This window comes from Prionailurus viverrinus, chromosome D2, assembly GCF_022837055.1.
Source record: "Prionailurus viverrinus isolate Anna chromosome D2, UM_Priviv_1.0, whole genome shotgun sequence".
Classification (NCBI taxonomy): domain Eukaryota; kingdom Metazoa; phylum Chordata; class Mammalia; order Carnivora; family Felidae; genus Prionailurus; species Prionailurus viverrinus.
Genome location: NC_062571.1, coordinates 57103330 through 57130369, shown reverse-complemented (window position 1 = coordinate 57130369; position 27040 = coordinate 57103330). Strand labels below are relative to the sequence as shown.

The 27040-nt window shown below is 47.4% G+C and overlaps 2 protein-coding genes across 12 annotated transcripts in view; one reads left to right on the top strand and one right to left on the bottom strand.

The window, feature by feature from the left end:
- The window catches only part of MMS19 (MMS19 homolog, cytosolic iron-sulfur assembly component), a 33384-nt gene extending 16256 nt beyond the window's left edge, over nucleotides 1-17128 (top strand). For 2 of the 6 annotated variants that reach the window (XM_047824889.1, XM_047824894.1), the window contains 28 exons: nucleotides 619-704; nucleotides 1087-1161; nucleotides 1563-1632; nucleotides 2201-2329; nucleotides 2420-2481; nucleotides 7280-7366; nucleotides 7812-7886; nucleotides 8287-8364; nucleotides 8897-9035; nucleotides 9288-9442; nucleotides 9693-9771; nucleotides 10057-10182; nucleotides 10377-10458; nucleotides 10741-10841; nucleotides 10946-11095; nucleotides 11831-11986; nucleotides 12845-12944; nucleotides 13421-13523; nucleotides 13661-13729; nucleotides 14169-14295; nucleotides 14806-14906; nucleotides 15054-15110; nucleotides 15253-15439; nucleotides 15752-15834; nucleotides 15963-16127; nucleotides 16215-16274; nucleotides 16562-16662; nucleotides 16742-17128. In XM_047824889.1, the coding sequence (XP_047680845.1) occupies nucleotides 619-704; nucleotides 1087-1161; nucleotides 1563-1632; nucleotides 2201-2329; nucleotides 2420-2481; nucleotides 7280-7366; nucleotides 7812-7886; nucleotides 8287-8364; nucleotides 8897-9035; nucleotides 9288-9442; nucleotides 9693-9771; nucleotides 10057-10182; nucleotides 10377-10458; nucleotides 10741-10841; nucleotides 10946-11095; nucleotides 11831-11986; nucleotides 12845-12944; nucleotides 13421-13523; nucleotides 13661-13729; nucleotides 14169-14295; nucleotides 14806-14906; nucleotides 15054-15110; nucleotides 15253-15439; nucleotides 15752-15834; nucleotides 15963-16127; nucleotides 16215-16274; nucleotides 16562-16662; nucleotides 16742-16769 (2831 nt within the window). In that variant the 3' untranslated portion in view covers nucleotides 16770-17128. The remainder of the gene's footprint in view (nucleotides 1-618; nucleotides 705-1086; nucleotides 1162-1562; nucleotides 1633-2200; nucleotides 2330-2419; nucleotides 2482-7279; nucleotides 7367-7811; nucleotides 7887-8286; nucleotides 8365-8896; nucleotides 9036-9287; nucleotides 9443-9692; nucleotides 9772-10056; nucleotides 10183-10376; nucleotides 10459-10740; nucleotides 10842-10945; nucleotides 11096-11830; nucleotides 11987-12844; nucleotides 12945-13420; nucleotides 13524-13660; nucleotides 13730-14168; nucleotides 14296-14805; nucleotides 14907-15053; nucleotides 15111-15252; nucleotides 15440-15751; nucleotides 15835-15962; nucleotides 16128-16214; nucleotides 16275-16561; nucleotides 16663-16741) is intronic. The other 4 variants (XM_047824890.1, XM_047824891.1, XM_047824893.1 and 1 more) reach the window with 4 other exon arrangements.
- Nucleotides 10051-26989, bottom strand: ZDHHC16 (zinc finger DHHC-type palmitoyltransferase 16). Of its 6 annotated transcripts, none has more exons than XM_047824895.1 (12): nucleotides 26797-26988; nucleotides 22648-22895; nucleotides 22275-22469; nucleotides 22037-22125; nucleotides 21625-21653; nucleotides 20916-21049; nucleotides 20735-20782; nucleotides 19793-19878; nucleotides 19027-19150; nucleotides 18755-18825; nucleotides 17376-17946; nucleotides 10051-10187 (listed from the first exon to the last, which is right to left on the bottom strand). In XM_047824895.1, exons 2-11 carry the CDS (start codon nucleotides 22888-22890, stop codon nucleotides 17832-17834), a joined length of 1134 nt encoding a protein of 377 aa, XP_047680851.1. In that variant the 5' UTR covers nucleotides 22891-22895; nucleotides 26797-26988; the 3' UTR covers nucleotides 10051-10187; nucleotides 17376-17831. The 6 variants fall into 6 exon arrangements, with proteins under 6 accessions (XP_047680851.1, XP_047680853.1, XP_047680855.1 ...); XM_047824897.1 differs by lacking the exon at nucleotides 26797-26988 and adding an exon at nucleotides 23132-24573; XM_047824899.1 differs by lacking the exon at nucleotides 21625-21653 and having other exon boundaries at nucleotides 20916-20961; nucleotides 26797-26989.
- Nucleotides 26990-27040: the final 51 nt, after the last annotated feature.

Here is a 27040-nt window from a genome sequence, read left to right as displayed (position 1 = left end):
GAGAGAGAAAGGCAGAGAGAGAATCCCAAGCAGGCTCCATGCTGTCAGCTCAGAGCCGGAGGCAGTCTTGATCCCAGGAACTGTGAGATCATGATCTGCACCGAAATCAAGAATCAGACACTTTTAACTGACTGAGCTACCAGACGCCCCTCCTTAGACATTTTTTATCCTTTATAGCATAGTAGTGGGCAAACTACAGCCTATTTTTATTAATAATGTTTTGTTAGCGTATAACCACAACCATTTATTTACCTTGTTTATGCTGCTTTTCTGTGACAGCGGCCAAGTTGAGCAGAGTGGAGTAGTTGTGACCAATACTATGTCCTACAAGCCTAAAATATTTACTATCTGGCCCTTTGAGAAAGTTTGCCCATTCTGGTTCTATAGAAAGGAAGTTCTGGGGTTGTAAGTGGGTTCAAATGCGGACCTATGTGAGAATTGATAACAAAAGGTGTTCACCTATTTTCCTGACTGATCAAGGCACCCTCAAATGGGAGGGCATGGGACATATCTCTTAGTGGAGGAGAAAATTTGTAGTAAAGCCCAAACAGGAACAGCCTTTACAAAGTTTGGGAAGGAGCCTGTGTAAAATAATGGCTGCATTTCTGGTTTGTGCAGTGGTCCACCTGATCCTATTCTATGAGAACCGGCTGAAGGATCATCATTTTGTGATCCCATCTGTCCTGCAAGGTTTGAGGGCACTTGTGAGTTCTCCTTTTTTCATTACATACTGTGTTTGCAGGAGCCCTTTTCCAGTGAATTCTGTCCTTGTGTTTTGGGCTTGAGACTCCCACATCATGAGGAGCAGATGCGCAAGTGGGGAATAAACTAGTGTCAGCCAGTTTCACTTCTGTTTTTAGTCTAGAGATTACAGGTATTTTGGGGGGACTGGAATTCAGAACCAGAGTGGAAAGAGCTGTAGAGAACTAATCAACTCGAGAAAAGGGACCATGTTTCTCACTCTTAGCGCTTTTTCCTGAACCTGGATGTTGTGATTCCCACTGTAGCTAATTAGGCCTGTTTGGGGGATTCTATCTTGAAGGCTAGAATTCCCTCAGTACTCACACATTTCCTCTTCTCCCCCAGAGTCTGTGTGTGGCCCTGCCCCCAGGGCTGGCTGTCTCTGTACTTAAAGCCATCTTCCAGGAGGTCCACGTCCAGGTGAGTGATAACGGTCACTTTCGTATTCTGCTATCTCTCAGCCTTGACATAACTAGGATTAGGTAGCAAAAGATACTGCCTTCTAAGTCCTGAACTTTTTCAGATCCCTGACCATGTTTAAATGCTAGTCCTTGCTACTATATAAGGAGAAGGAGCCATGCTATTATGTCTGACCTGCATCCTCTTAAACCTAAAGAAAGTAAAGCAGACAGGTTTTGGTTATTGGCTCCCCTGCTATAACTGGTAGTCCAATAGCCATAGCCTTTCTCTGCATTTCTTCTTAGGTTCTTATGCTAGTATAAAGAGCACTGTCCACCTAGAGATTGTGAAGCAGGAAGTAATTTTGTCAGCTTAGGTATTCTTTGAGTACTTTCTTTACTTATGGTCTCTCTCACCCCAAGTCCCTGCCTCAGGTGGACCGACACACAGTCTACAGTATCATCACCAACTTCATGCGAACCCGGGAAGAAGGTAAAAGGCAGGGTTCTTTGGCAAGTCTGAAAAGCGAGCACATCCCTTTTCCCCCCATTACCAGGACTCGTGTTTAGCTTGGTAGTCATATAGGAGAGCCCATACTCTGAAAAGAATGAAGGAAAACTGGGAGGGGTCCACTCACTCCCCAGTAAAGTAAAGGAAGGATAGGGTATGGACCGATGTTTTAAATTCTTACCTCAAGGGGGCGCCTGGGTGGCTCAGTAGGTGAAGCGTGGACTCTTGATTTTAGCTTCCTGAGATGGAGCCTGCTGAGGCTTCACTAGAGGAACTTGCTTGGGATTCTCTCTCTCCCTCTCTCTCTGCCCCTTCCCCACTCATGCTCTCTCTCTCAAAATAAACTTAACCAAAAAAACCTCTTACCTCTAATGGTTATATATTGCATATCTCTTCTTCACTATGCACTCTCTCAGAATAGGAAAACAAAAAGAGTCTGCTCTGGGAAGCAGCAAAGGTGGGACAATGATAGTAGAGGGAAAACACAAGCCAGAAGAAAGCCCAGCTTTCTGTCTTGAGGAAGGATAGTGACCTGTTCTCTCCTCCCCAGAGCTGAAGGGCCTAGGAGCTGACTTCACCTTTGGCTTCATCCAGGTGATGGATGGGGAAAAGGACCCGCGAAATCTTCTGGTGGCTTTCCGCATCGTCCATGACCTCATCTCTAGGGACTATAGCCTGGGTATGCCCTTGTAGCCTTGAATTAGCTGGTTGGGGCTTGTCAGATGAGTGAAAATTGTAAGTTGACGTCATTGTTTCTCTGTTACCTTAGGACCCTTTGTGGAGGAGTTGTTTGAAGTGACGTCTTGTTACTTCCCTATTGATTTTACCCCTGTAAGTAGCACCTTTTATTCATTTGTTCATTTGTTCATTCATTGATTCATTCAAATATTCATTGAGTACCACCTGTGAGTCAGGTCCAGTTCTAGGCACTGAGGACGCAGCAGTGAACAAAGGAGACAATCTGTGCCCTTGTGAACTTACATTTTAGTAAACTGGGAATGAAGAAGCATTGGCCATCAGAGGAGGGAGTCAATTCAGCGGGTATTTGGGGCTTCCTTAAGCTCCTTAACAACGTACCTAGTGCCAAGGGCTACAGGATTGTAAAACTTGGTTCCTGCCCTTGAAGGCTAAAACATTTAAGTAACAATATGAGATTATGGACCAAAACAAGTGGCGTTCTAATTGTTCAGAGAAGACTGAGTTCATTGTGAGCTAGAATAGGCAGGAAATGACTTCACAGATGAGATGAGATTTCAGTTGGTTTCTAAGGAATGAGGATCTGATCCTGGAGTCTGAGGGGTGATCTCAGGCAAAAGAAACAAAATTGAAAAAACAAAGAAGACACAGTTCAGTGCAGTATACACAGCATGCTCTGACTATGGCCCCCTTGGACCTTCCTCCTGCTCTGCATCTTGATTTCCCTTCTATTTCCAAAAATTCAGGATCTCCTCATTGTATGGGTATGCATGCATATGTGTACTGCAAGCATTAGTGGTTTTGAAGAAATGAAAGTTCTATGACAACAAACCAACTAACATCTGAGTACTGACTCTTACTGCCTTTAAAGTTACACAGCCATCTTTGCCGTGGGGAATTGCTTACCAGCTTATTCCAGTTGACACCATGGTCCTTAGGACCACCTCTCCTGAATTTCTCTTCGTCTCTTTTATAATCAGTGTCACTTTCTAACTCACAAGAACTTGTTATGCCTTTGAAATCTTGAAAGCTCTTTGTTAGGCCACCAGGTTTCTCTTTTTTTGCTTTATTTTGTGTTTGTTTCGAAAAAATTATACATTCATATTATCCAAAACCTAAAAGGTGCAAAAGGGTGAAAAATCTATCCACCACCATTTCTTTCTTTGTTGTCAACCATTTTATCAATTAGGTCTGTATCTTATAGAACTTTTTCATCCATAACGTAAGCAAATGCTCCCCTCCCCCCACCGATGGCAGTGTATGTATGCACTTTTCCTGTACTTGGCCTTTTTCACTTAGTATATCCTGGAGAGTGTTCCATAACAGTATATAAGTTAGCTCTTTATTTTTTATGGGTGTGTAGTATTCCTTTCAATGGAAATACCTAATTAATTTCACTGGTCCTCTATAGGATAAAGGTTCTTGCTAATCTTACATTGTTACAGACAACGCTGCAACTTACATATCCCGTACATGTATCATTTCACATATATATGTGGGTAGAACAGTAGCATAAATTCCTAAAAGTAGAATTGCTGGAATACATGCATTTATAATTTGGGGGCAGGAAAGAGTATGTCATTCATTTTTCTGAAATGTAATAGAGTGAACATGATTCAGTATTTAAAAGATAGAGAGTGAAGCCCCTTTGCTGCCAACCACCCATTTTCCTTTTAAAGATGATCATTGCCCCCAACTGCTTATGTATTTTCTCGGATATTCTACACACACAAAAAAGTTATAATGATAGAATTTCTCGTTTGTGTAGATTTTTTTTTAAGAAGCTTTACACCCAACGTGGCGCTTGAATTCACGACCCCAAGATTAAAAGTCACATACTCTACCTACTAAGCTAGCCAGGTGCTCCTCAAGCAGAATTTTGTATGTTCTTCTGCACTACGGTCTGTATGGGAAGCAGAAAGCTCTTGTCAATTAAAATGAGAGACACCTGCCTTTAGGGTAACTATTTCTATCAGAAATATTTTCGGGGGTGGGGGGGGCACCTGGGGTGGCTAAGTTGGTTGAGCGTCTGGCTTTGGCTCGGGTCCTGATCTCACCATTGGTGAGTTCGAGCCCTGTATCGGGCTCTGTGCTGACAGCTCAGAGCCTGGAGCCTGCTTCGGATTCTATGTCCCCCTCTCTCTCCGCCCCACCCCTGCTTGTGCTCTGTCTCCCTCTGTCTTTCAAAAAATGAATAAACATTAAGAAAAAATTTTTTAAAGAAATATTCTTTTTGTTGTTTTTTAAATCTGTTTATTTTAGTTTCTTGTATCAGAAATATGCTTTGTGGTCTTTGCATCATCATAGTGGATCACGTCAGCATAAGTGGTGGTTCCCTTGATTTTCACTATGCATGTACACTCACTCTAGAAGCAGGGCTGGGCAAACTTTTTTTTTGTAAAGGACCAGATAGTGACTATTTTAGGCTTTCCAGACTGTCATTTCTGTCACAACTGTTCAATGCTGCTGTTCTAACAAAAATGGCCGTAGACACTGGAGTGTGGTACAGAGTATAGCAATAAAACTTTATAGACATGGAAATTTAAATTTCATATAGTTTTCATATGTCACAAGATATTATTCTTTTGGGGTTTTCTTTCCCCCAACTATTTAAAAATGTAAAAACCAGGGGATTAAGAGTACACTTATCTTGATGAGCACTGAGTATTATATAGAATTGTTGTATCACTATATTGTACACCTGAAACTAATTTAACATTGTATGTTAACCACATTGGAATTAAAAGGAAAAAAATGTAAAAACCATTCTTTTTTTTTTTTTTAGTTTTTTTTTTTTTAACATTTATTTACTTTTGAGACAGAGAGCATGAACAGGGGAGGGTCAGAGAAAGAGGGAGACACAGAATCTGAAACAGGCTCCAGGCTCCGAGCTGTCAGCACAGAGCCCGACGCGGGGCTCGAACCCACAGACCGCGAGATCATGACCTGACCCGAAGTCAGCCGCTTAACCAACTGAGCCACCCAGGCGCCCCTAAAAACCATTCTTAACTTGGCCATACGTATAGTCTCAACTGGTTGCTTCCTACTCGTTATGCAAAGTAGATATTAAATCTTCCTTTACCATCATCCTCAGGATTCCTTTATCCTTCCTCTTGGATCCGGTACCCTATTTTCCCAGGCCCACTACTGCACCTACATCTCCAAGATTAGGGACCTCTGTCTTACCCTTTCCAGAGAATTAAACGTCCAGATTCTGCTGAAGAAAGGGAGGAGCTAGGAAGCAATCTAGGTGGTTCTCTAACCCCATTCCCAATTCCAAAGGCACCTGGTACTGCCAGTTGCAAAGCTTTTTGAGTAGGCGTTTCCCAAGACTACTGAGGATTCAGACTGTTGTCTTGGCCCTGTTACGTCATTTTCTTATCCTTCTTCTTTTTAGCTTCTGAAATTTTATTGCTAACATCTCTTAACCTATTTTCCTCAACCTTTAGCTTTATGTCTTGTTGTTTTAATTATTTGTAATTTTTAATTATTATTATTTTTAAATAATCTCTACACCCAGCATGGGGCTTGAACTTACGACCCTAAGATCCAAGAGTCACATGCTGTACCAACTGAGCCAGACAGATGCCTCTAGCTTTATGTCTTTTTTTTTTTTTTTTTTAACGTTTATTCATTTTAGACACAGAGAGAGACAGAGCATGAATGGAGGAAGGTCAGAGAGAGAGGGAGACACAGAATCCGAATCAGGCTCCAGGTTCCGAGCTCTCAGCACAGAGCCCGACGCGGGGCTCGAACTCACGGACCGCGAGATCATGACCTGAGCCGAAGTCGGTCGCCCAACCGACTGAGCCACCCAGGCGCCCCTTGTTTTTTTTTTTTTTTTTTTTAATGTTTATGTATTTATCTTAGAGCATAAGCGCACACACAAGCGCAGGAGGGGCAGAAAGAGAGGGAGATACAGAATCTGAAGCAGGCTCCAGTCTCTGAGCTGTCAGTGCAGAGCCTGACACGGGGCTCAAACCCACAAACTGCAAGATCATGACCTGAGCCAAAGTCGGATGCTTAACTGACTGAGCTACCCAGGCACCTATAGCTTTATGTCTTAAAATCCTTTTGCTGTATTTTTGGTGTTTGTTTCTAAAGAGGAAAAAGAAAATCTGATACACGTCTTCAGACTGGCTTTTTGACACAGAAACCATCAATGCTTTTTATGTTGAGAGAATTATACCTTTTTTATAAGAATAAGAAAATAGAAATGTCCATCAAAGGGGAATTATTTAAATAAATTGTGGCTCAACTACACAATGAAATAGTAACAGTCACAAAACCTAATGTTATGAAAGAATAATACCACAGAAAAATGTACCTTATTAAGCAGGAAAAAAAAGATCATAAATCCGGGGCCCCTGGGTGGCTCAGTCAGTTAAGCGACTGACTTTGGCTTAGGTCATGATCTCCTGGGTCGTGGGTTCAAGCCCCATGTTGGGCTCTGTGCTGACAGCTTAGAGCCTGGAACCTGCTTTGGATTCTGTGTCTTCCTCTCTCTCTACCCCTCCCCTGCTCATGCTCTGTCTCTCAAAAATAAATAAACATTAAAAAATTAAAAAACATAAACCCTATCTTCAAAACAATTAGTTTTAAAAGTATATATATCTTAAAGGGAAAACAATGTCTTCTAACATACAGTCATAGGATATATACAAAGAAGAAAGTAACATACCAGAAAGTTGAGGTGTTTGTCTCTCAAATGATGAGATGATAGATTAGATAGAACATAAATGCCCAACAGATAGAAATTCCCAAGGAGGAACATGTGAGAGTAAGCATGTCTTCCTGCTGGGGCCTTCTATCACACTATTCTGCCAGACTGGGTATAAATATCACCCTATTCTGTAGGGCTGCCAAGTTGAATCCTGTGTCCAAGGGTGGTCTGAAGAGTTGTGCAAACCCATGGCCCTTTTCCCTTTTCCAGCCACCTAATGATCCCCACGGTATCCAGAGAGAAGACCTCATCCTAAGTCTTCGAGCTGTGCTGGCTTCTACACCACGATTTGCTGAGGTGGGTCTAGCCAAGGTTAGGTATGTAGCCTCAGCCCAAAGAAGGCTCTGAAAAAAGAATAGTAAGAGTATGGGAAAAAGAAAGATCCAGTATACGTTTTAGGGTATGGCATCCCGCAAATGTCTTAAGGCTTGTGTGGCAAGTATCTTCAGACCTTCAGAGTAGAAAACTTTACCATATCTTTGTTTAAAATAATAATCCAGTCGCTATATGGTGCTCTCTTTTGAAATCTTGTAGTGTTGCCAGCTAGCCCACTTTTCAGGTTAATTGGGAGTCTGGCCACAGATTGGCAGGAAGGTTGGTTTACAGTCACAACTCCTGATTCAACTGTAATTCTCTGATGTAGGTCCTACCCTGGGGACTGGTGGCAGTAAAGACATAGTTGGCCTTGGCACTGCTACAACATTACCCATCTCAGACTTCACTTCTTCCTTCTCTCCCACAGTTCCTGCTGCCCCTGCTGATTGAGAAAGTAGATTCTGAGATTCTGAGTGCCAAGCTGGATTCTCTGCAGACTCTGGTGAGTGGTTTCTTTCTTTCCAGGGTCCAGCTGTCTAGACGATTCAGGGGCGCTAACGAATATAGCAGAGAGCCAGGGAACATAATCCAGTGGCCTTCATGAGAGGGATAACCAGAATCTGGGCTTATATGTTGGCCTAAAGCAATCCCTCGCACCAGCTACCTAACTGTCTGGTCCCATAGTAACTGAGTGGCTGCTGAGGAAAGGCTGAACTCTATGCTTGTTTTCCATCAGTCGGGATGAACTTCCATTTTTCTGTGACCTGGATACGACTTTTGTAAAATCCTGCTGGTTCTATTGCTGAGAGCCATGCTCCTTCAGGTGCCATTCTACTGAGGTGCCTGCATGTCCTCGGAAGTCTGATTGTGTAGATAGCTGATGCCTGCGCTTTCCTTGGCAGAATGCTTGCTGTGCTGTGTACGGACAGAAGGAACTGAAAGACTTCCTCCCCAGCCTTTGGGCTTCTATCCGCAGAGAGGTGAGTGTTTATTAGATAAACTCACTACTGTTAACTCCCAGTTGCCGGACATGATGGGAAATAACACAGCCTGTCCTTTTCCCTGTTGTTGGCCTGGTTATTCAGCAAGCCAGTAAGCGGGCATACTTCTGGTTGAATGACAAGGGAAAGGGTCAGCTGTTTGATGATGGCACATGATCACCTTTGCATAGTGCCCACTTCCTGTCCTTCCATGGTAAGGAGCACAGGTCGTGGTGCATCTGGCACCATACTGAATAAGAGGGGAGAAGAAGAGACTCGGGAAAGGGGATCCCAACAGCCCCTGCTCAAAGTTGGTATCCTGTTTCTCAAAAAGTATGTGTATCAGTTCTAGTGGGACCAAGGACTTGGTGAGAATACACCCATTGAGAAGAAACTCACTTGAAGGGTTAATTTCTATGGCTGTACCCTAAAGGTTCTCAAACCCCACTCCCCAAAGGAAATAGGCAGTGGGTGGGTGGGCTCTCACCTAGTGCAGGCTCACCTCAGTAGCCATGGGATCCCTCCCTGACAGGTGTTCCAGACGGCAAGTGAGCGGGTGGAGGCGGATGGCCTGGCAGCCCTCCACTCCCTGACTGCGTGTTTGTCTCGCTCTGTGCTGAGGGCTGATGCCGAGGACCTCCTTGACTCCTTCCTTAGCAACATTCTACAGGGTAATGGGACCATGGCATCCAGAAAAGGGGTTGAATACAATAGAAAGGAGTTTCTTAAGGCCAGTGACCTTTCATGAGTAGCCCCCCATGTTCAGTGACTTGAGTGCTGGAGCTGTACTTTGATTTGAAAACAATTTGAGTGGTAACTGCTAGCAAACTGTCCGAAGTCTCAATCTCCAGCTCCTGTAGACTGCAGGGGAATCGGGCAGCATTCAGCGTACTCCCCAGGTCTGTGATGTGCTGCCTCTCTAGACTGCAGGCACCATCTGTGTGAACCGGACATGAAACTGGTGTGGCCTAGTGCCAAACTGTTGCAGGCAGCTGCAGGTGCATCTGCTCGGGCCTGTGACCATATCACCAGCAACGTACTGCCTTTACTGCTGGAACAGTTCCACAAGCACAGTCAGGTAAGGAAATGGAATCTTTTGAGGAAATGGTAGGACCCTTGCTAGGATCCTTTTCACAGAGAGAGAGCTAAGCATTGAGCTTTTCCCACATAATACATCTTGGGCTTTTCTCCCGTCAGCTTCTTCTGGTTCCCTTGTTCACTCTTTCTGACACTCTTACATAAAAGGATAATTTTCCTCACTTCCAGAGGAGCAGGACTGAAATCCTTTAAAATATTCTTTGACCGCAGTACCCCTTAAAACATTACAGAGCAACCAGCGGCGGACAATCCTTGAAATGATCCTCGGTTTCTTGAAGCTACACCAGAAATGGAGCTATGAAGACAAGGGTGAGGTCACCTTCCAGGTGTGGTGTCCTGGGGGCTGCTGAGCACTGTATTCCTATCAAGGATGGCAGGCAAGGAATGCTACAGAGAGGTACTCTAGAATAACAGCATTCCTGTTGTTCTGAGGTTGTAACACCAGAGCACACTTACCAGATGAGGCCTGTTTATTTTTTCCTAGACTACTTCCTGGACACCCAATGGATTAAGCTCTTTGAATCTTGCCCCAAGTTGTCTTTGCATCACTGCTGAGTCAGGGCTTCTCTCTAACCTGGACTCCGTCTGTCCTAGATGAAAGGCCGCTGAATGGCTTTAAGGACCAGCTGTGCTCACTGGTGTTCATGGCTCTGACAGATCCCAGCGCCCAGCTTCAGCTTGTTGGCATCCGTACACTCACAGTCTTGGGTGCCCAGCCAGGTACACTTAGGAGAAAGAGAAAAGAAAGGGTATTGGTTCCTTCCTTGCTATTTTCTGTCTTAAGAGAAGAGCAATCCTAATTCCTTGGTTCTCACTGTAAGTCTGGATGCTTTGGGATTTCTAATACGACTTTTGGAAGGGTTGTGGTGGCTACAGAGGAAGAAAGATGAGGTTTGTGTTTCCTTTTAACACAGATCTTCTCTCTTCTGGGGACTTGGAGCTGGCAGTGGGTCACCTGTACAGACTGAGCTTCCTGGAGGAGGACTCCCAGAGTTGGTGAGAATTGAAAGCAGCAAGCTGTCGCAGGGCTCTCTGCTTCTGACCCTTGGCTCTCCCTAAGGGAGTGGGCCTGTGCTTGGTAGAGCCAGAGATTTCAGGCTTCTCTTTTTTGGGGGGCATTACGAAGCCCTGTCCAACTTAGTGGTGTAGATACTTGAGTCCTGCTCTTCAGCAAGGCAAGCTTGGCAGCCCACGCCCCTGAATCTGCCCAATGGCTGGCCTAGGCAAGAGAACAGTGGGCCAGGGCTTAGCTATTGCTCATCTGCCTTGTGTCCCCAGCAGGGTGGCAGCACTGGAAGCATCGGGAGCCCTGGCCACTCTCTACCCTGTAGCCTTCAGCAGCCACCTAGTGCCCAAGCTTGCTGAGGAGCTGGGTAGAGGTATGTGTCTCTAATCTTCGGTGGCTCGCCCCTTCCCAGGGATGTTTGGGGGCCTTCATGCATGCCATCACACAGTGAAATCCTGTCTCCTGGGTTGCTTGCAGGGGAGTTAGATTTGGCTAGAGGGGATGAGCCTGCCAAATGCTCCCGGCATCTGCGCTGTCTACAAGCCTTATCAGCTATATCAACACATCCCAGTATTGTCAAGGAGACCCTGCCTCTGCTGCTACAGCATCTCTGCCAGATGAATAAAGGTAACTACCAGGAATAATCATCAAGGAGCTAGGCTGAATGGGGAACCGTAGGCACATTCAGAGTTGATGTCTCTAAGGCAGTGGTTCCATTTGGTGACTATACATCGGTAGAATCACATGGGAACCTTTAAAAAATGTTGCTGCATGGGACTCGAGAATTTCAGGCCCTACTGATTAGAATCTGCTTTAAACAAGATTTCCAGGTAACTCCTACACACCACTGTTTCAAGGTATAAGTGACAACAGTCACTGCTACTGTGAGCCTGTGCATGCCCCACCAAGGGCTCTCACTATAACTTCCTCAGCTCCCAGCTCTGCAGTGCCCAGCCCTGCAGAAGATCCAATGGATGTTCCAGCACCTGATACATCTCAGAGTGTGGCTGGAGTTTGACTCCTGACTTTGCACTTACTATAACCCTGGAAAACCATTGGTGGTTTTATTTAGCCTCCACATCCTCCTCTATAAAATAGGGGAAATGATACTTCTAGGGTTGTTGTGAAAACTGAGAAAATACGTATGAGTGCTTCTGTTGCAGAGCTGACACAGCCAGTTCTGCTCCAAAATCTGAGTAGGTAAAAAGAAACAGCCAAAAGAATGACATTTCTTGGCTCTTTATCAACCACTCTTGGACTCTTTAGTCACTCATCTTTGATTATTTTTCCCATATTCTGTATCTGAAAGATCTGGAAGTGCTTTTAAGAAAACTTTACAGAGAATACTTTGTTACTACACAGGGTATATGGTTGCAGGAACCAGTGAAGTTATTGCTGTCTGTCAGAGCCTCCAGCAGGTGGCAGAAAAATGCCAGCAGGACCTTGAGAGCTGCTGGTATTTCCATCAGACAGCTGTACCTTGCCTGCTCGCCCTGGCTGTGCAGGCTTCCATGCCAGGTAACTTTCTCCACCCTGCACCTTCTCTGTCCCTCCTCTGGGCTTCAGCCTTCCACTACTGGTGAGCAGCACTGCCACTTGGAGGCTACCACTGACATTACATTTTGTCCCAGCAGAGGCTTCTTTTGAATCCTTTGTCTCCAAAGTGAAATTTCACTTCAAGCAAAGGATGTCAACCTGACCAGTGGCAAGAATCAAAATCTACTCGTGTTAGCGAAACTCAGCAGGATGCACACCTTTTTTTCTCAATAATTGCTATGTAATTAGGTAGCATTGGGCTCTGGAATCAAGCTGACCTGGTTGGGTTTCATCTTCAACTCCACCACTTGTTAAGTGAAGATATTTAGCCTTTGTAAGCCTGTTTCCTCGCTTAAAAGGGGAAGAAATAGTGTAAAATCTGTATCACGGGGTAGTTAGTAAGGATTAAAAAAACACATGTGGTGCTTGGCAACAGAGTACATAGTGTGTATGTATGGCAGCTCCACGTATGTAGCTGTTATAATAATAATGACCCCTGACAATACATCGGTGTTATCTTTAAATTTTGGAAAAAACTAAAATAACTATTTCTGAAGTTCAGAAGATCGTAACAACTAGATTTATTTTCCACGTTGCCCAGTCTGAGGACTGCACAAAGTTCTCAAGAGCTCTCTGTAGCCCATGTTAACCATTCCTGTTTCTAGTGCCGTGCTCATGCTCAGGGCCACAGCAGTGCTGGGAGACAGGTTTAAAACTGATGCCATTGTAACTAGAGTCATGATGATGACAGGATCTAATCATCTGAACCACAGTCGTGGCCTGGTGATTGTGTGTGTGTGTGTGTGTGTGTGTGTGTGTGTGTGTGTGTTTATTTTTCAGAGAAGGAGCACTCAGTTCTGAGAAAAGTACTGTTGGAGGATGAGGTCTTGGCTGCCATGGTGTCTGTCATTGCCACTGCCACCACCCACTTGAGCCCTGAGTGAGTATAATCATTGATGTGGCTTGACCATAGGCAGGATAGCAGTCTTAGGAAGAAGCAGCAGATAGCTGCCTTCTGAGCTATCTTTTACCCAGAATCAAATGTGGAGGGAGTTGTTTTGCTGGCAAAGTAAGAGGAAGTGGCTTTTTAGCACCATGGATTAGGGGGTAGGGGAGGCACGGGCTAATGGTTCTTAGCTACAGATGTGCAGAAGAATCACCTGTGGACTATTTTTGAAATATATGTTGCATTCTCTCACCAGATTGTAAGCTTCAGAACAGGGATTTAATCGGATTCACTGCTAAATCATCAGGGCCTAAAATGGGAATGGTTCTTGGCACATAATATATGCTGAATTAGCATTTGTTGGATGCATGAATGATCATGTTCGGGCCCATTGACTCAGTGACTCTAATGTGAACCCAGGGTACTTCAGAACCCTGGCTTCTTGGTGATACCTAGTCCTCTACCCCCAGCTTAGCTGCCCAGAGTGTTGCCCACATTGTGCCCCTTTTCTTGGATGGCAACGTCTCCTTTCTGCCTGAAAACAGCTTCCCTTGCAGATTCCAGCCATTCCAGGTAAGGGTCTGATGGACCAGAATGGGGAGAATCTTGGGACTTTGCTTCAAATTTTTAGGGCTAATCTGGGATAGGTTTGGGGCAGAAAAGCCTCTTGCTAGCAGGACAGGCTTGCTAGGGTTTTTCTCCCTTTACAGGATGGCTGCTCAGGGCAGAGGCGGCTGGTTGCATTGCTTATGGCCTTTGTCTGCTCCTTGCCTCGAAATGTGAGTACATTTGGGGAGTACCGTAGTTTAACCCTGATGAGGGGGAGGTAGATCCCAAGTGACTTCTGGGCAGAAATTTGTCATAGGCTAAGCTGATCTTCTGTTTTACTCACTGGAGAGTTTAGCTCTCATCCATCTTGACCCCTGCTGCCACTTTTTCTTCTTCTTTTTTTTTCTCCTTAAGTTTATTTATTTATTTTGAGAGAGAGAGAGGCAGAGAGAGTTTGGAACTCCACATTGTCAGGCTCCACATTGTCAGCAGAGAGCCCAACGCGGGGCTCGATCCCACGAACCGTGAGATCATGACCTGAGCCGAAATCAAGAGTCGGACGCTTAACCGACTGAGCCACCCAGGCGCATCCCCGCTGCCACTTTCTACTGCGTTTCTCTCGGAGTTCAAGTGTTCTCTGCGTGCGTTACATGGTCAGGTTTTATGTAGGTGGAAATCCCTCAACTGAACCAACTCATGCGGGAGCTTGTAGAGCTGAGCTGCTGCCCCAGCTGCCCCTCCTCCTCCACTGCTGCCGCCAAGTGCTTTGCAGGACTCCTCAACAAGCTCCCTGCAGGTACTGAAATAAGGCTGGGGCGGGGAGGGGAGGGGGTGGGGGGTGCATAGGGAGCCTCCTGGAATTAATTACTGATGAAATCTTGGAAGCTCAGTCCTCCTGCCCTTTAAAAAAGGAGCTGCTAATAATATAATAGGGCCTCCTAGGGGACAGCCCTTGGGACAAGAGTCAAGACCAGAGCTGGGCAAAGCATTACAGGACATAAAAAGATAAGAAGGTTCAAGCAGAGTGCTCTGTCTAGGTCTGTCACCCTACTCCCTACAGGGAGCTCTTAGAGATCATTTTTTACTAGAAGCAGACCGCTCTTTCCGAATACCAGCACCCCTGCGTTATGAGATACTAGCCTCTCATGCTAGCATCCTAGAGCTGAGTGGGCAGAGTCACAGCCAGAATGATACTGTTCCTTTCTGATGGCCTCTCAGGGAGCTCTGTATTTAAATGATGTACATCATTTGTTGGTAAAGAAGAAATATGTAGCCTCTGCATCAGTGTTTCCTCTCTTATTTTTAGGGCAACAGCTAGATGAATTCCTGCAGCTGGCAGTGGACAAAGTGGAGGCTGGCCTGAGCCCTGGCCCCTATCGTAGTCAGGCCTTCACACTGCTTCTCTGGGTAAGGTCCCAGAATGGATTCTAGTTAGACAGTTCTGTCTGGTTAAATAAAAGTCTCTCCATTTGACCTTGAACCCTAAACATGCTTCTTGAGGTTTTGGGGTTTGAATGTCATGCATGCCCCTGTCAGACTGTTCTCTGATTACAGGTAACAAAGGCCTTAGTGCTTAGATATCATCCTCTCAGCTCATGCCTTACAGACCGGGTAAGTCTTTTCTGGAGCCAGGAGAGCCAAAGACCTAAACAGTAACTTCCCTGTTGATCCTTTTCCTCCCAGAAACCACTGCCATCCTCCTCATGGGTATTGAAGATTCATTCTTCTCTCCTGATGCACCTCTTTTCTCCAGCTCATGGGCCTCCTGGGTGATCCAGAACTAGGCCCAGCAGCAGCTGATGGCTTCTCTCTGCTCATGTCTGACTGCACTGACGTGTTGACCCGTGCTGGCCATGCTGAAGTGCGTATCATGTTCCGCCAGCGGTTCTTCACAGATAACGTGCCTGCTTTGGTCCAGGGTTTCCATGCTGCTTCCCAAGGTGAGAAGGGTCTAAAAGGCCCTAAATATATACACCTTTTCTTTACTCAGGTCACATTCCCTAAAATAATTTAAGATGTGAGAGTGCTTCTTTAGAACTACAGTGTGATCTGTACCTAAAAGGCTAAACTTCCAGAATCTTGTCCCACTCTTTTCCTTTGATAAATCTTGCTTTTTCTTAGCTTGAGGTTTTTGTTTGTTTGTTTGAACCTCTTTCTCGGCTAATGTCCCAGCTTCATCAGAGATTGGAGTTGAATGTTCAAACTGTATGTCTGAGACCAGTTTCTTCCTAAGCTTTTCCATGTTTTTACAGATGTGAAGCCAAATTACCTGAAGGGCCTGTCTCACGTACTTAATAGGCTGCCTAAGCCTGTACTCCTACCAGAGTTGCCCACGGTGAGCCCTGCAGTCAGAGCCTCAAATGGGGACTAAGTCACTGCCCCCAGCTGGTGCTAGAAACGGGGGGACAGGGAGGTGGAGGAGAAGCAGGCTTACCACATACTGCCTTTCTTCTGGCCCCTTAGCTGCTCTCCTTGCTGCTGGAGGCCCTGTCTTGCTCCGACTGTGTAGTTCAGCTCTCCACCCTCAGCTGCCTTCAGCCTCTTCTACTGGAAGCACCCCAGGTCATGAGTCTTCACGTGGACACCCTTGTCACCAAGTTTCTGAACCTCAGCTCTAGTCCCTCCATGGTGCGTTGAGCCCCAGCAACTCTTTGGCACCTACGTCTCTCCTTCACGGGTCTCCCCTCACCCCTGCCCCTTACGGTTGTGTTCCAGGCTGTCCGGATTGCTGCATTGCAGTGCATGCACGCTCTCACTCGCCTGCCTACCCCTGTGGTGAGTACCTGAGATGGCTCTTTCTGGCCTGGACACTTCTGAAAAGAGCCAGACAAGCACCTTTTTTGCCTTAGTCAAATGGGACTGACCACCCTGCTGTGTGATTGAGGTGCAAACTGCGAGGTACGCACAGACATGGATGTACCTATAGTAGAACGGCCATCCTGCCACATAGCACACTCTGGAATCACTAAAGGAGAATAGGAAGAACGTTGGTTGTTGAGTCAGAGAAGCAGCCCTTTCAGTTGCCTTGGCTGAACAAGGCTGTGGTTCTTCTAACTCCACAGCTGCTGCCGTATAAACCACAGGTGATCCGAGCCTTAGCCAAGCCCCTAGATGACAAGAAGAGACTGGTGCGCAAGGAGGCAGTGTCAGCCAGGGGAGAATGGTGAGTTTCGAAGTCATGGATGAGATGGGATTGAAATGAGCCTCATCACTGATGCCGCCAACCTTCTTTTTGCCTACAGGTTTCTGCTGGGGAGCCCTGGCAGCTGAGCCCTCGGTCCTGGCCTACGCTGTTCTGACAGACAATCTAACCTGAAATTACTAACTATCGAGCCATGTTGCCCAAGGCAGGGAGACCACTGGCCTCTGATTGCCTCTCCTCAGGCCTCTGTTGCATGGCTGTATAGGAAACATAGGAATCCTGACTTCTAATGGATTTGTCAAGTTAACTGAGTGTGAGCCTACTTGTGTTTGAGGAAAGATCTTGGTCTTAGGGCTCTTCCATTTATTTGTCAGAAAAAGGGAGATATGCTGCTGAGGGGTGAATGAATGCACATGAATGTGGCCCTGAGGACCAGGGATGATGGATGTGTGTGTACCCGCTGGAGAATAAAGATTTCTTTTGGTAATGGGGCTGTCAGGTATTTCCTCCCCCCCATTCATGCCTCAGTGGCACATAACCAGAGCACCAGTGCATAAGCTATAGGAACACTAATGACAGAGACTGGCCAAGAATTTTCAGGGTATCCACCCCTCCAAGTAGAGCATAGGAAGCATGACCAGAACACCCACTCACTAGGTCTTGACCCTGACTTTTCCCTTCCTCGCCCTAAAGTAAAGGCAATGAAAAGCTGTATATCTTTAAAAATCAAATACCTTTATTTTTCACCTTCAGCAGCATGTGAGAAGTGGCAGTGACCTCAGCAGTAGGCCTGGTGTCTTTGCCCTGTTGAGGAGCCAGGATCTCCGCTCTACCATTCAGGTGTTTTCTCAGACAGTACGTGGAAGAGATGGTGGCCAACCCCAGTGCTGGAACCTGGAGGAGGTCGGGGTCAGCACCCGGCAAGGTTGCTAGCTGCCTAATCTCCAGTCTGGGGCTGGAACTTCAGTTTGCCTGAGCTGAGTAAAGGGACATCAGTCCTAGGATTTCTCCACAACGTGCCTGGTTCCTGCAGTGGCCAGCAGATTGGTCCTTGGGTTGTCCCTGCATGGTACTCTAAGGCAGGCCCACTGATTCTTTTTGCCCAAGGATTCCAAGAAGCTGTCCTTGGAGGCCCTTGAGACAATGCAGGAAGCAGAGTGGCACACAGGTTGTGACAGACACAATCCAGCTCACACTGCCATCACAGAGGCTGAGTGAGCAGTCACCCAGGGAGGGGGGTCCCAGGTCATTCCATTCCCATGGGGCAGGTGACTGGAAGGCAACAGCACCCGAGTAAGCCAGTGCCTACAAGAGAAGATAGAATGTCCCTGAGTTCCAAGAGTTCTTGGTCTTCCTTCCTGATCCTCATTCCTCAGCAAGGAGTCAAGGTATCCTGAAGCAACTTTGGCATTAACCCCAACAGTAACAAAAGTTCTAGTATGTCCAGTGTGCCCTTCGGTGCTTTTAGAGGTTTCAAAATAAACCTCTAAGGCATCACTGCAAGGAATGACAGGCAGGAATGTAATAAGGACAGGAAAGGGGGGAAGGCAGGTACTTCTGGTCACCTAGTTATTACTGCCTTGGAGTTGCAATCTGAAAAGTGATTTACCCTGATCTCTTGGGCTAAGGGAGATAACTTCATTTTTTTGGTCTTAGGACCTCTGTTAAAAATAGACTGCTGCAGTCCCACACGTTGTTGGTTTGAACTCCAGACACTACCATACCAATGCGAGGAGATGGGTGGTCACCATATCCTACCTAGAGGTCCCTTACTGACCACTCACTGCTTTCTCAGGATTCTGTTGTGTCATCTGTAAGCCTCATGCGCGTATACCGCAGTTTTGGCCCCTAGCCCCTTTGGTTCAAATGAACAATGATCTCTACTCCCAGAGTCTGGATTTGTATTGTCCTGTAGGGTAGCCACTAGCCACACGTGCCTATTTAAACTAGTAAAAATAAAATGTCAATTTACGGGTGCATTAGCCACATTTCAGGTGTTCAGCAACCATACGTGGCTGGTGGCTAACGTCTTACACAGCACAGGAAAAGAACATTTTTTCTCTAACCATAGAGAGTTCTGTTGGACAGCACTAGTCTAGATGTTCTACTTTACCTTCCTGTGTCCACACCCAGGAATACCTTCCAGTTGTCCAAGCAGCCGTAGTTGTAATGATTCCTGAAAACCTAGAGCCAAGAGAAATACAGGTTTCTACAAACCCCTTTTATTTACTCCCCCTCCTAATTTTCAAGCCTAAATTGGCTAGCTAAAGCTCAGCCAGGTGAGTTCTGACCTTTTATGATGCCTGCCCTTGTTGGCCCTAGACTGCGACCTCTGTTTTCAGGACAGCGGGATCAGTTACCCTCCACCCCAAGCCCCCTACTCACTCTGCCCTTGGCCTGCAGCCGACGTCTCTCCTTCTTGTTGATGTGCCTTTCGATACTAGTCTCCCCTCGACTGATGAGAACAGCATGCCATACAGTTAGGGCACCCAAGGCAAGTGCTACAGAACTAAGAAAAGAGGGGCCAAGGTTGGTGGGGAGGTTACAAGTAGGTATGAAATTGAACTGAGCTGTAACAATCAGCTAGAGACCTCTCTGCTGAAGTCCCAGCCTACATCCTAGGTGAGTTCTTACTTCACTACATCTATAGAAAGCATCAATGAAAATGCGTCAACATGAGCTACGAATAAATTAGGTGAAAAGAAAGGTGGGGAAATTAAGTCTGTGTTACTAATAACAATGTACCATACTTCTTAAAATACCTGTGCTTAGGAAACTGCAGCGGGTAGTGAAAACAGCCAGGTTAGAACGGGCAGCATGCAATTCAGATCACAGTTCTCCCGTTCCCAACTGTGTATCACACAGCAACTCACTTCACCTCTCCTCTTCAGTTTTCCTCACCTGGAAAATGCAGTGCCCTACCTGGAAGCAGTTTAACTTACCTTGGCACATAACACTCCATGCTAGCATCCTTAGTGTTCCCTGCCCCAAAAGGCTGAAGAAAATGAAGCACTGACTCTTTGCCAAGCTAAGTTACACTAAGAACAGCAGCAGATGACACAGGCATGGGACCCTGCCTACACGTGGGCACTGGAAAAGGTTTTTCTGAAGCTGTCCCCCATTTAAACCATCAAAAAAGAGTGTTAAATACCTGCACAGGAACCAGAGGTAGACAAGACTCTTGTGAGTCACCCTTTCTCGGAAGGAGAAGGTGGGTGGTGGGGTCTGGTGATACGTCTAGGAAAAGAGAAGAGCAAGGTGGCTCATTTGCTGTTGATCTCCAGCACAGCCCCCAGCACCTGCAGGCAGGGAAGTGACCCAAACCCAGGATGAGAAAATAGGGAGTTAAGCCACAGAGGAGTCAGGGCAGCAGCCAGATGGGTGGGCCAAGCCCGGAGGCATCACCATGTGGACAAACACTGGGCAGAGCGGGTCTGGACAGGATGGCAAAGCATAGGAGGAGCTGACCCTGGGCCTTCAGGTTTGACAACACAAATGGGGCTCCAGGGGAAGCCGCTCTGCTCCCCAGCTAGAACTCCCTCAGTGTGTGGCTGCGATCCTCAAGAGGAGGCTGGGCCCAGGCCCGGAATGCAAGAACAAGCAAGGAAAACTTGAGTTCCACTAAGGACTAAAAGGACAGCAGAGGTTAAGTGGTATAATCGTGAGCCCAAGACGTCTCCAAATAAGGGGTCCTCACAGGCCTGGGAGAAGGCCTGGCATGGATGCCGAAAGACCAGGAGCAAAGAGTGATCAGACTGGCCCAGCCTGGTCCCTGTCCCCTGGAACCCCATTACACAGACTAACACAGACTCCTTGCTGCTCAGGCCGTCTCCAAGGCAGAGTCCCCGCTCAGCCCAAAGAAGGTGATGATGGGATAAAGAGCCCAAAACTATCACAAGCCAGGGACTTCCAGCTTGTCCCCAGGCCACTTAGTCCGCCCATGGCCCACAGCCTCCCAGAATACCCCTGGATCCAGTCTCAAGAGGCCCCTCAGCCAGCCTCTACAACTCCACTAGCAGGTGGGCCCCCGCTGCCTCAGCAACTCTACCCCCTGGCCTGAGCAGCAGGAGGCAGTGGCGTGGGGACGGCCCACCTGGTTGGCAACCGCCTGTAGTTTGTTCTTGTCGAGCTGTTTCATTTTCTAAGGGGATGGAAAACAGTGCTGGTTATACACTCAGGCCTCTAGGGTAGGGGTGCTACCAGCCCCACTCCTTAGGGACAGATTCCACACCCCAAAATTCTACTGAGCTGCCCTGCTCTAGCTATGGGCTCACCTCAATGGCAGCATAAGCTTCCCGGAAAAGGTCCCAACTTCCGTAGCTGCAGTAGACACAGCCCAGAGTCATGAAAAAGCAGAAAGAGAAGAAGTACCGATGGTTATAGTGGCCTACACAGTTGTTTAGCCAGGCTGGTGGGGGAAGGATTAAGGACAAGATCAAACACACAGCTTCAGGTCTCTCTGGTTCATTCTTGCTTCATGATGGCATCATCCAAGCACAGGGCCTCCAGTCACCAAGAACTATTTCCCGAAGGCAGGAAAATATGGGACTATTTCCAGATGTTAAAGCTTTTCAGAGCCCTCACAAGGCCCACCGGGAAATCATGAAAACTGAAATCCTTAAGCAAAACGAATCTGCCAATACTTCAACCTAGCTGGTGTCAACCAGCCATCTGTCTGGGACAGCAGAAGGGGACCGTTGGTTCTATCTGGCATGCCCAGTGGACAACCTGAAGCCCAAACATCTCTTTCCATCCCACAAACGTTAACGTGGTTAGAATAGATGCCTCGCTCCAAGATCGTCCCATAGAACCTGTAAGCCTCCTGCTTCCCTCGGAGATGGCCAGCCCCACCACTCCTCTCCTAACTTTTCATGAGCCCAGTGTTCTTTGAGGGATGCTAGAAGCCGTGGTTGTGGCCCTTCGCCCAGTGCAGGTGGCTGGAGCTAAAGGAGGCCTCATGCAGAAGAGATAATAAAAGGATACGGCAGTGATGATCCATCTTCAGCACACACCTGTGAGGGAGGGACACAGGCTCTGTTACGGTGGCCAAGGTTCTCGAGATGTCAGTGCCAATCCTTTCCTACAAGGACCAGCATCCTGCTGAGGTGGAAAGGGCACAGACTTTGAAGACAGCCAGGCCTTGCTTCAAACCCTGTTTCACTAGCTACGTGAACTAGTAGCTTGGACAAGGTTAACTCATCTCTCTGTTTCCACAAGCGATGACAATACCTAACTCACAGGACCGTTCTGAGGACCAGGCGTCATGACATGAGGGTGCACTGCCTGGTGAGAAGACTTCATAAACATCTTCTCGGACTCCAGGCCTACATTTTGCCCTAGGGCTTCAGCAAAAGGGTCAAAGCTGGGGTTCACAGCAAGCAAAGCCAAGACCCACCTATTGCAGATGCTGCAGTGGTGTGTTCGGGCTGGCTTGGGGTAAATACACTTCTTACAGATGGAGACCGTTGCGATATCATTCCTACCCTGTGCAAAGGGAGAAAAGCATCGTGACAACCGTGGCAGCGAAGCTGGGTACCTTAAAAGATACCAAGGCCCTCTCGCTCCCCCACGCCTAGGACTGGCTCTCGCAGCCTGCAGCTCTCTCCTTCCGGTATGCTCCTGTGGGGACCCACCTGGGGTGGGTATCCAGGTGGAGTGGTGATGGCCTGGTAGTAATGGAAGACGATGAGGATCAGATTCCAGTGGCTGTAGAAGAAGTGCCAGCAGAGCCGTGGCACTGAGTATGTTCGGAGGATGAGAGGCAGGACACACAGGTAGGCGATGGCCACAATGGAGCTGGTCAGCACGATCACCAACACCACGAACACCTGCCAGCACCAGTGAGGTCAGGTAGGCAGTGAGAGTTTGCCAACACCAAGAGTAGACTCAGGAATTTCCCCGGGGTAGGGGGCTGGTATGGGTCCCAAACCCAGTGTGGGTCCATCAGACATGTGTCCTTCTGCTACCCCAACACGTCCCTTTTCCTGCTCCCTGGGCATCACTCACCACCCCACACCAACGGATCACGTTGTCCACCAGCCAGTAGATAGGCTCAAAGGCAGCATCGACAGCGGTGTCACTGCCACCAAAGGAGTTGTAGAGCAGGGAGCGCAGGCAGACCTTGCCATAGCGCCAGCGCTGTACCAGGCCCCGGAGCAGAGGTGGGCAGCGGCGCCTGTAGCCCAGGAGCAGAAGCAGGCGCAGGCAGAGGCGGGCGGGGCCCAGCAGCAGGCTCCGCTGGCCCCGCATGGCTCCTAGGAGAGCATACCATTGTGAGAAGCCACTCTGGTCCTGTCCCTCCCTACCCCACCAGGGAGGAGGCCCAGAGCACCAGCTTAAAGGCAAAGACCTAAGGCCCAGCTGGGCCAGTCACCAGCTGTGAGACATAGGAAGTCACTCCACTTCTCAAGGGAATGGGTGGTGCCAATGCCCCAACCAGATTACATGGGGTAGGGTCTGGAGGTTCTGAGCGTGCAGAAGTCCTACTTACATTACACCACTGGGCGCACAGCAAATCCAAAATGATGCACTCCTAGAGTAAGGGGCCACCCACAGTAAAAGGCTGAGGGAAAGGCAGGCAGCTCCAAGCCAAAGCAGGGTTTTTTGGAGTTCTCTTTGTAGACAGACCATTGGGTGGAACACAGCTGACATGCACAAAGCTGCCACAACCACGCCTCTGTGGGCACGCCCACCACAGCAGAGGATTCTCAGGGTATCCCGCCTGCTCTAGACCAATGACCCACCTCCTAACAATTGCTCTTCACCAAGGAATGGCCAATGGGGGAGTGAGTACATCATATGTTGATCCTACATCTAGATCTTCCCTGGTGCTGAGTCTTAGCAAAAGATATTCCTTTTTCTTACTTCCTCTGAGCTGATGTTACAGGCCACCAGACCCAACCTGGTAGCATGAGAGTCCCTGTCTTCTGTCAGGACACCTCAGCTACCCTCTGCATGACATAAGATGCTCTGTCTCCAATTCCAGTCCCAGCCCCACCCCAAGGATACAAAAGCCAAGAAAACTTCAGTTTTTACGGCAGAATAACACCACAGGCAGGAAACACTGGCAGTGGGAGGGGGGCCTTCCTGCTGTGGCTCATGGAGACCAGAGAGCCTATCCTCTCAGTGATGAGTCTCCTTGGCCCAATTCTACTTCGATACTCACAAGTCTTCTCTGCAGCTGCTGCCCTTGGCCCCAAGCTACCCAACCAGCCTTCCGAGCTCTGCAAGTGCCTTCTTCTCCTCTATGTGATTTCTACCTCACCCAATAGCCACGGGAGGTCAGCTGCCCAGGTAATGTCCAGAACTAAAGTCATGGATTCCGTTGATGATAGTCTCATCAATTCTGCAGATTAAAGCCCTTACCAGAAAAGAAATTATCTGATTTCCCCCTAGGGCTACTGTGTCCTCAGCAACTCCACTGACTTATTTAAAAGGCAGCTCAAAACCCAACAGAAACTGGAGGAGGCTGCTCCACTGTAGGGATGGTTTCCGTTCAGTAACTGGAGCAAGGTACTCTCCTTGCACACTGGCTTATCACATGAGGCCTTTCAAAGAAAACACTTTGTAACCTCCTTCTACAAGTTCTGTAAATGACCTAAGGCAAAGAGGAATCCAGCAGACAAGGCTAACAGAGAAAGAGAGATGATGATTCAGTAAGGACCTACTCTCTGCATCAGGATAAAGAAACTGGCCATTCCCATCACCTCCTAGGAGCTAAGAGAATTAAGGAGCAGTGTAGAAAGGGAGTAAGTAAAAACTCAACCTTCCTACTTCCCGAGTTGGAGTCCTGTTTCTTAGAATCATGATATGACCTGAAGCATGAATTTTCTTTTTCCTTTTGAGTTTAATTTATTTATTTTGAGGAGGGAGGGGCAGAGAGAGGGAGAGACAGAATCCCCAAGCAGGCTCCACACAGTCAGCAAAGAGACTGACATGGGGCTCAAACTCACAAACCATGAGCTTATGACCTGAGCTGAAATCAAGAGTTGGATGCTTAGTGGGGCACCTGGGTGACTCAGTCGGTTAAGCGTCCAACTTCAACTCAGGTCATGATCTCACGGCCCGTGAGTTCAAGCCCTGCATTGGGCTCTGTGCCGACAGCTGAGCCTGGAGCCTGCTTCAGATTCTGTGTCTCCCTCTCTCTGCCCCTTCCCTGCTCACACTCTGTGTCTCTCTCACTCTCAAAAATGAATAAATGTTAATAAAAACTTTTTAAAAAGAAGAGTTGGACACTTAGCCAACTGAGCCACCCAGGCACCCCTTGAAGCATGATTTTTCAAAATAGTGTACAGCCAGAGTCAAATGTAAGAGTGAGCCAAAAATTTTACCTCACAACAAATCCAAGTGACGTAGACTGTCCACGCCATTGTTCATTCCCTTATGGTGGCTAATGGAAAGTTTCCTATTTGCTAAAATACTCTTTATAGCAATAACTTGCAAATAAGATGCATTCCTCACCTTTAATAAACATGAATTATATTACCATCTCTCCTGTCTCCAAAAACAAGAAACATTCCTTTTCAGATTCTCCACCTCCCATATTGTTCTCAACCACCTCTGGAATTCCTGATTGTATAGGAAATGCCTGACTTAAGGACTAGACTTACCAACTCTCATCTATCCCATAACATCATTACTTAGGGTTCAATTCTGCCCTTAAGTAGTTCTGTGACCTTGGGCAAATCACCCAACCCTGCTAGAACTCAGTTTCCTTGTGTTTCCATTCAGTGACAGGGTAGAGTTAAATGCTAAGGTCCTGTCCAGCTCTAATCCCTTAAGATTCTATATATACACTGGGTTAAGGTATAAATGAAATAGTTACAAATGCTTAGCACAATACCTGGCTCACAGAAATACTCAATAAGTACTTATTGAATGAACGGAGGATGCAGAAATGGTGAGGTTGATCAGATGTCTATCTGTGCTTACAAACAGCAGCAAGTGCACTCCTGCCAATGTGGTAACACTAAATAAGTATCTGCTACTGTCATTCTTCATGATCAGTAAAAAGCAATAGAAACCATTAGAATCACAGCACTTAAGAGCTTAAAGGGATTTTATAAAACAAATCCAACCAGAAATGAACCCAAACATGTGAACTGAAAGTTTGTAGAGCTACAGATCAGATTTGAGTGAAGAGTCTGAAGCCAACCGCCTTGCCGCTCATTTTAGCTAGTAGGGTTTAGGGGGTATGGAGATGCCAGGGAAGAGATATGTGGCCCATGGGGCCACACTTGAACATAGAGTTCCTCATTTCTCAGGAAATTGAACCACAGAATTCAAAAAATTGTGATTTTGTGTGTGTTGTGGCAAGAGCGTGAACATGGGAGAAAACAGAGCAAAGCAGAGCTTCACCTCCACCCCAAGCACAAGCCCTTAGCACTCTGATCCCTCGGTAGTAACCACAGACCATAGTGACTTCTGGCACCAGATTAGAGGGGATTAAAGGCCATAGCACTCCCCTCTTTCCAAGGCTCTAAGTCACCATCTGTTTTCCAAGGGGAAACTGGATTGGTGGGGGCTGGAGGGTTTGCACAGGTTAGGTTCCAAAGCAACCAAAAGGCAAGGGAAACTGAAATGAAAGTCATAGCAAATCTCAAGTGGACAAAGATGCTGCTCTCAGGATGTTTGCTGTCTTAAGCAATAGTTGTCAATCATCAGTAAGAGTAGCATTCTACTCATGTGCAGACTTTCGTTCCGAACTAACATATGCTTGAAAAAGTTAAGGATGGGCCCACATGACCTGAGCTCCGTTTGCGAGGATCCGACTGCAAGATCTGAAGCTGCAGTCACAAAAAGTCTTTATTTCTGAACGAGGGAGGCGTGGCCAAAGTGCGAAAGACTGGAAGTAAAAAAAACCTTGGGTTCCGGTTTGGGCTCTACCTTGAACTATCTACGAGGATCCTGAACAAGTTAAATCCTATCTCTGGATCTGAGTTTCCAAATCTGTGAAATGGGCAAGTTGGGTTGGCCTCCTTCCATGCTCCACGCTTTACAGCTGCCCGGAGGGTGCACTCAGCCAGGCAGGGCACGGCCGTGCTGGGCGGAGCAAGGAGAGAACAGGAACCCGGACTAGCAAAAAGGCCCCGAACAGGGCCCGACCCTAGAAAAAAGGGCAAGACTGGGGAGCAAAGTCCGCGGCTCCGCTCTTACCTGCCGCCTGCCGACTCCCCAGTCAGCCAAATGGAACCCCGCAGCCTCCGCCGCCGTTCCCTGTCACCCCCTCCAGCTCCGCAACCCGGCCGGGCCCGACTCAGCCCAACCAACCATCCTCTGCCAACCCCAGCACCAGCCAGCAGCCTGGGACCCGCCGCCAGCCCATCCTGGACCACAGGCGCAAGCGCAAGCGCAGGCGTGCCAGAGCCCCGCCCCCGGACTCGTCCCGGGGTAACCTGGG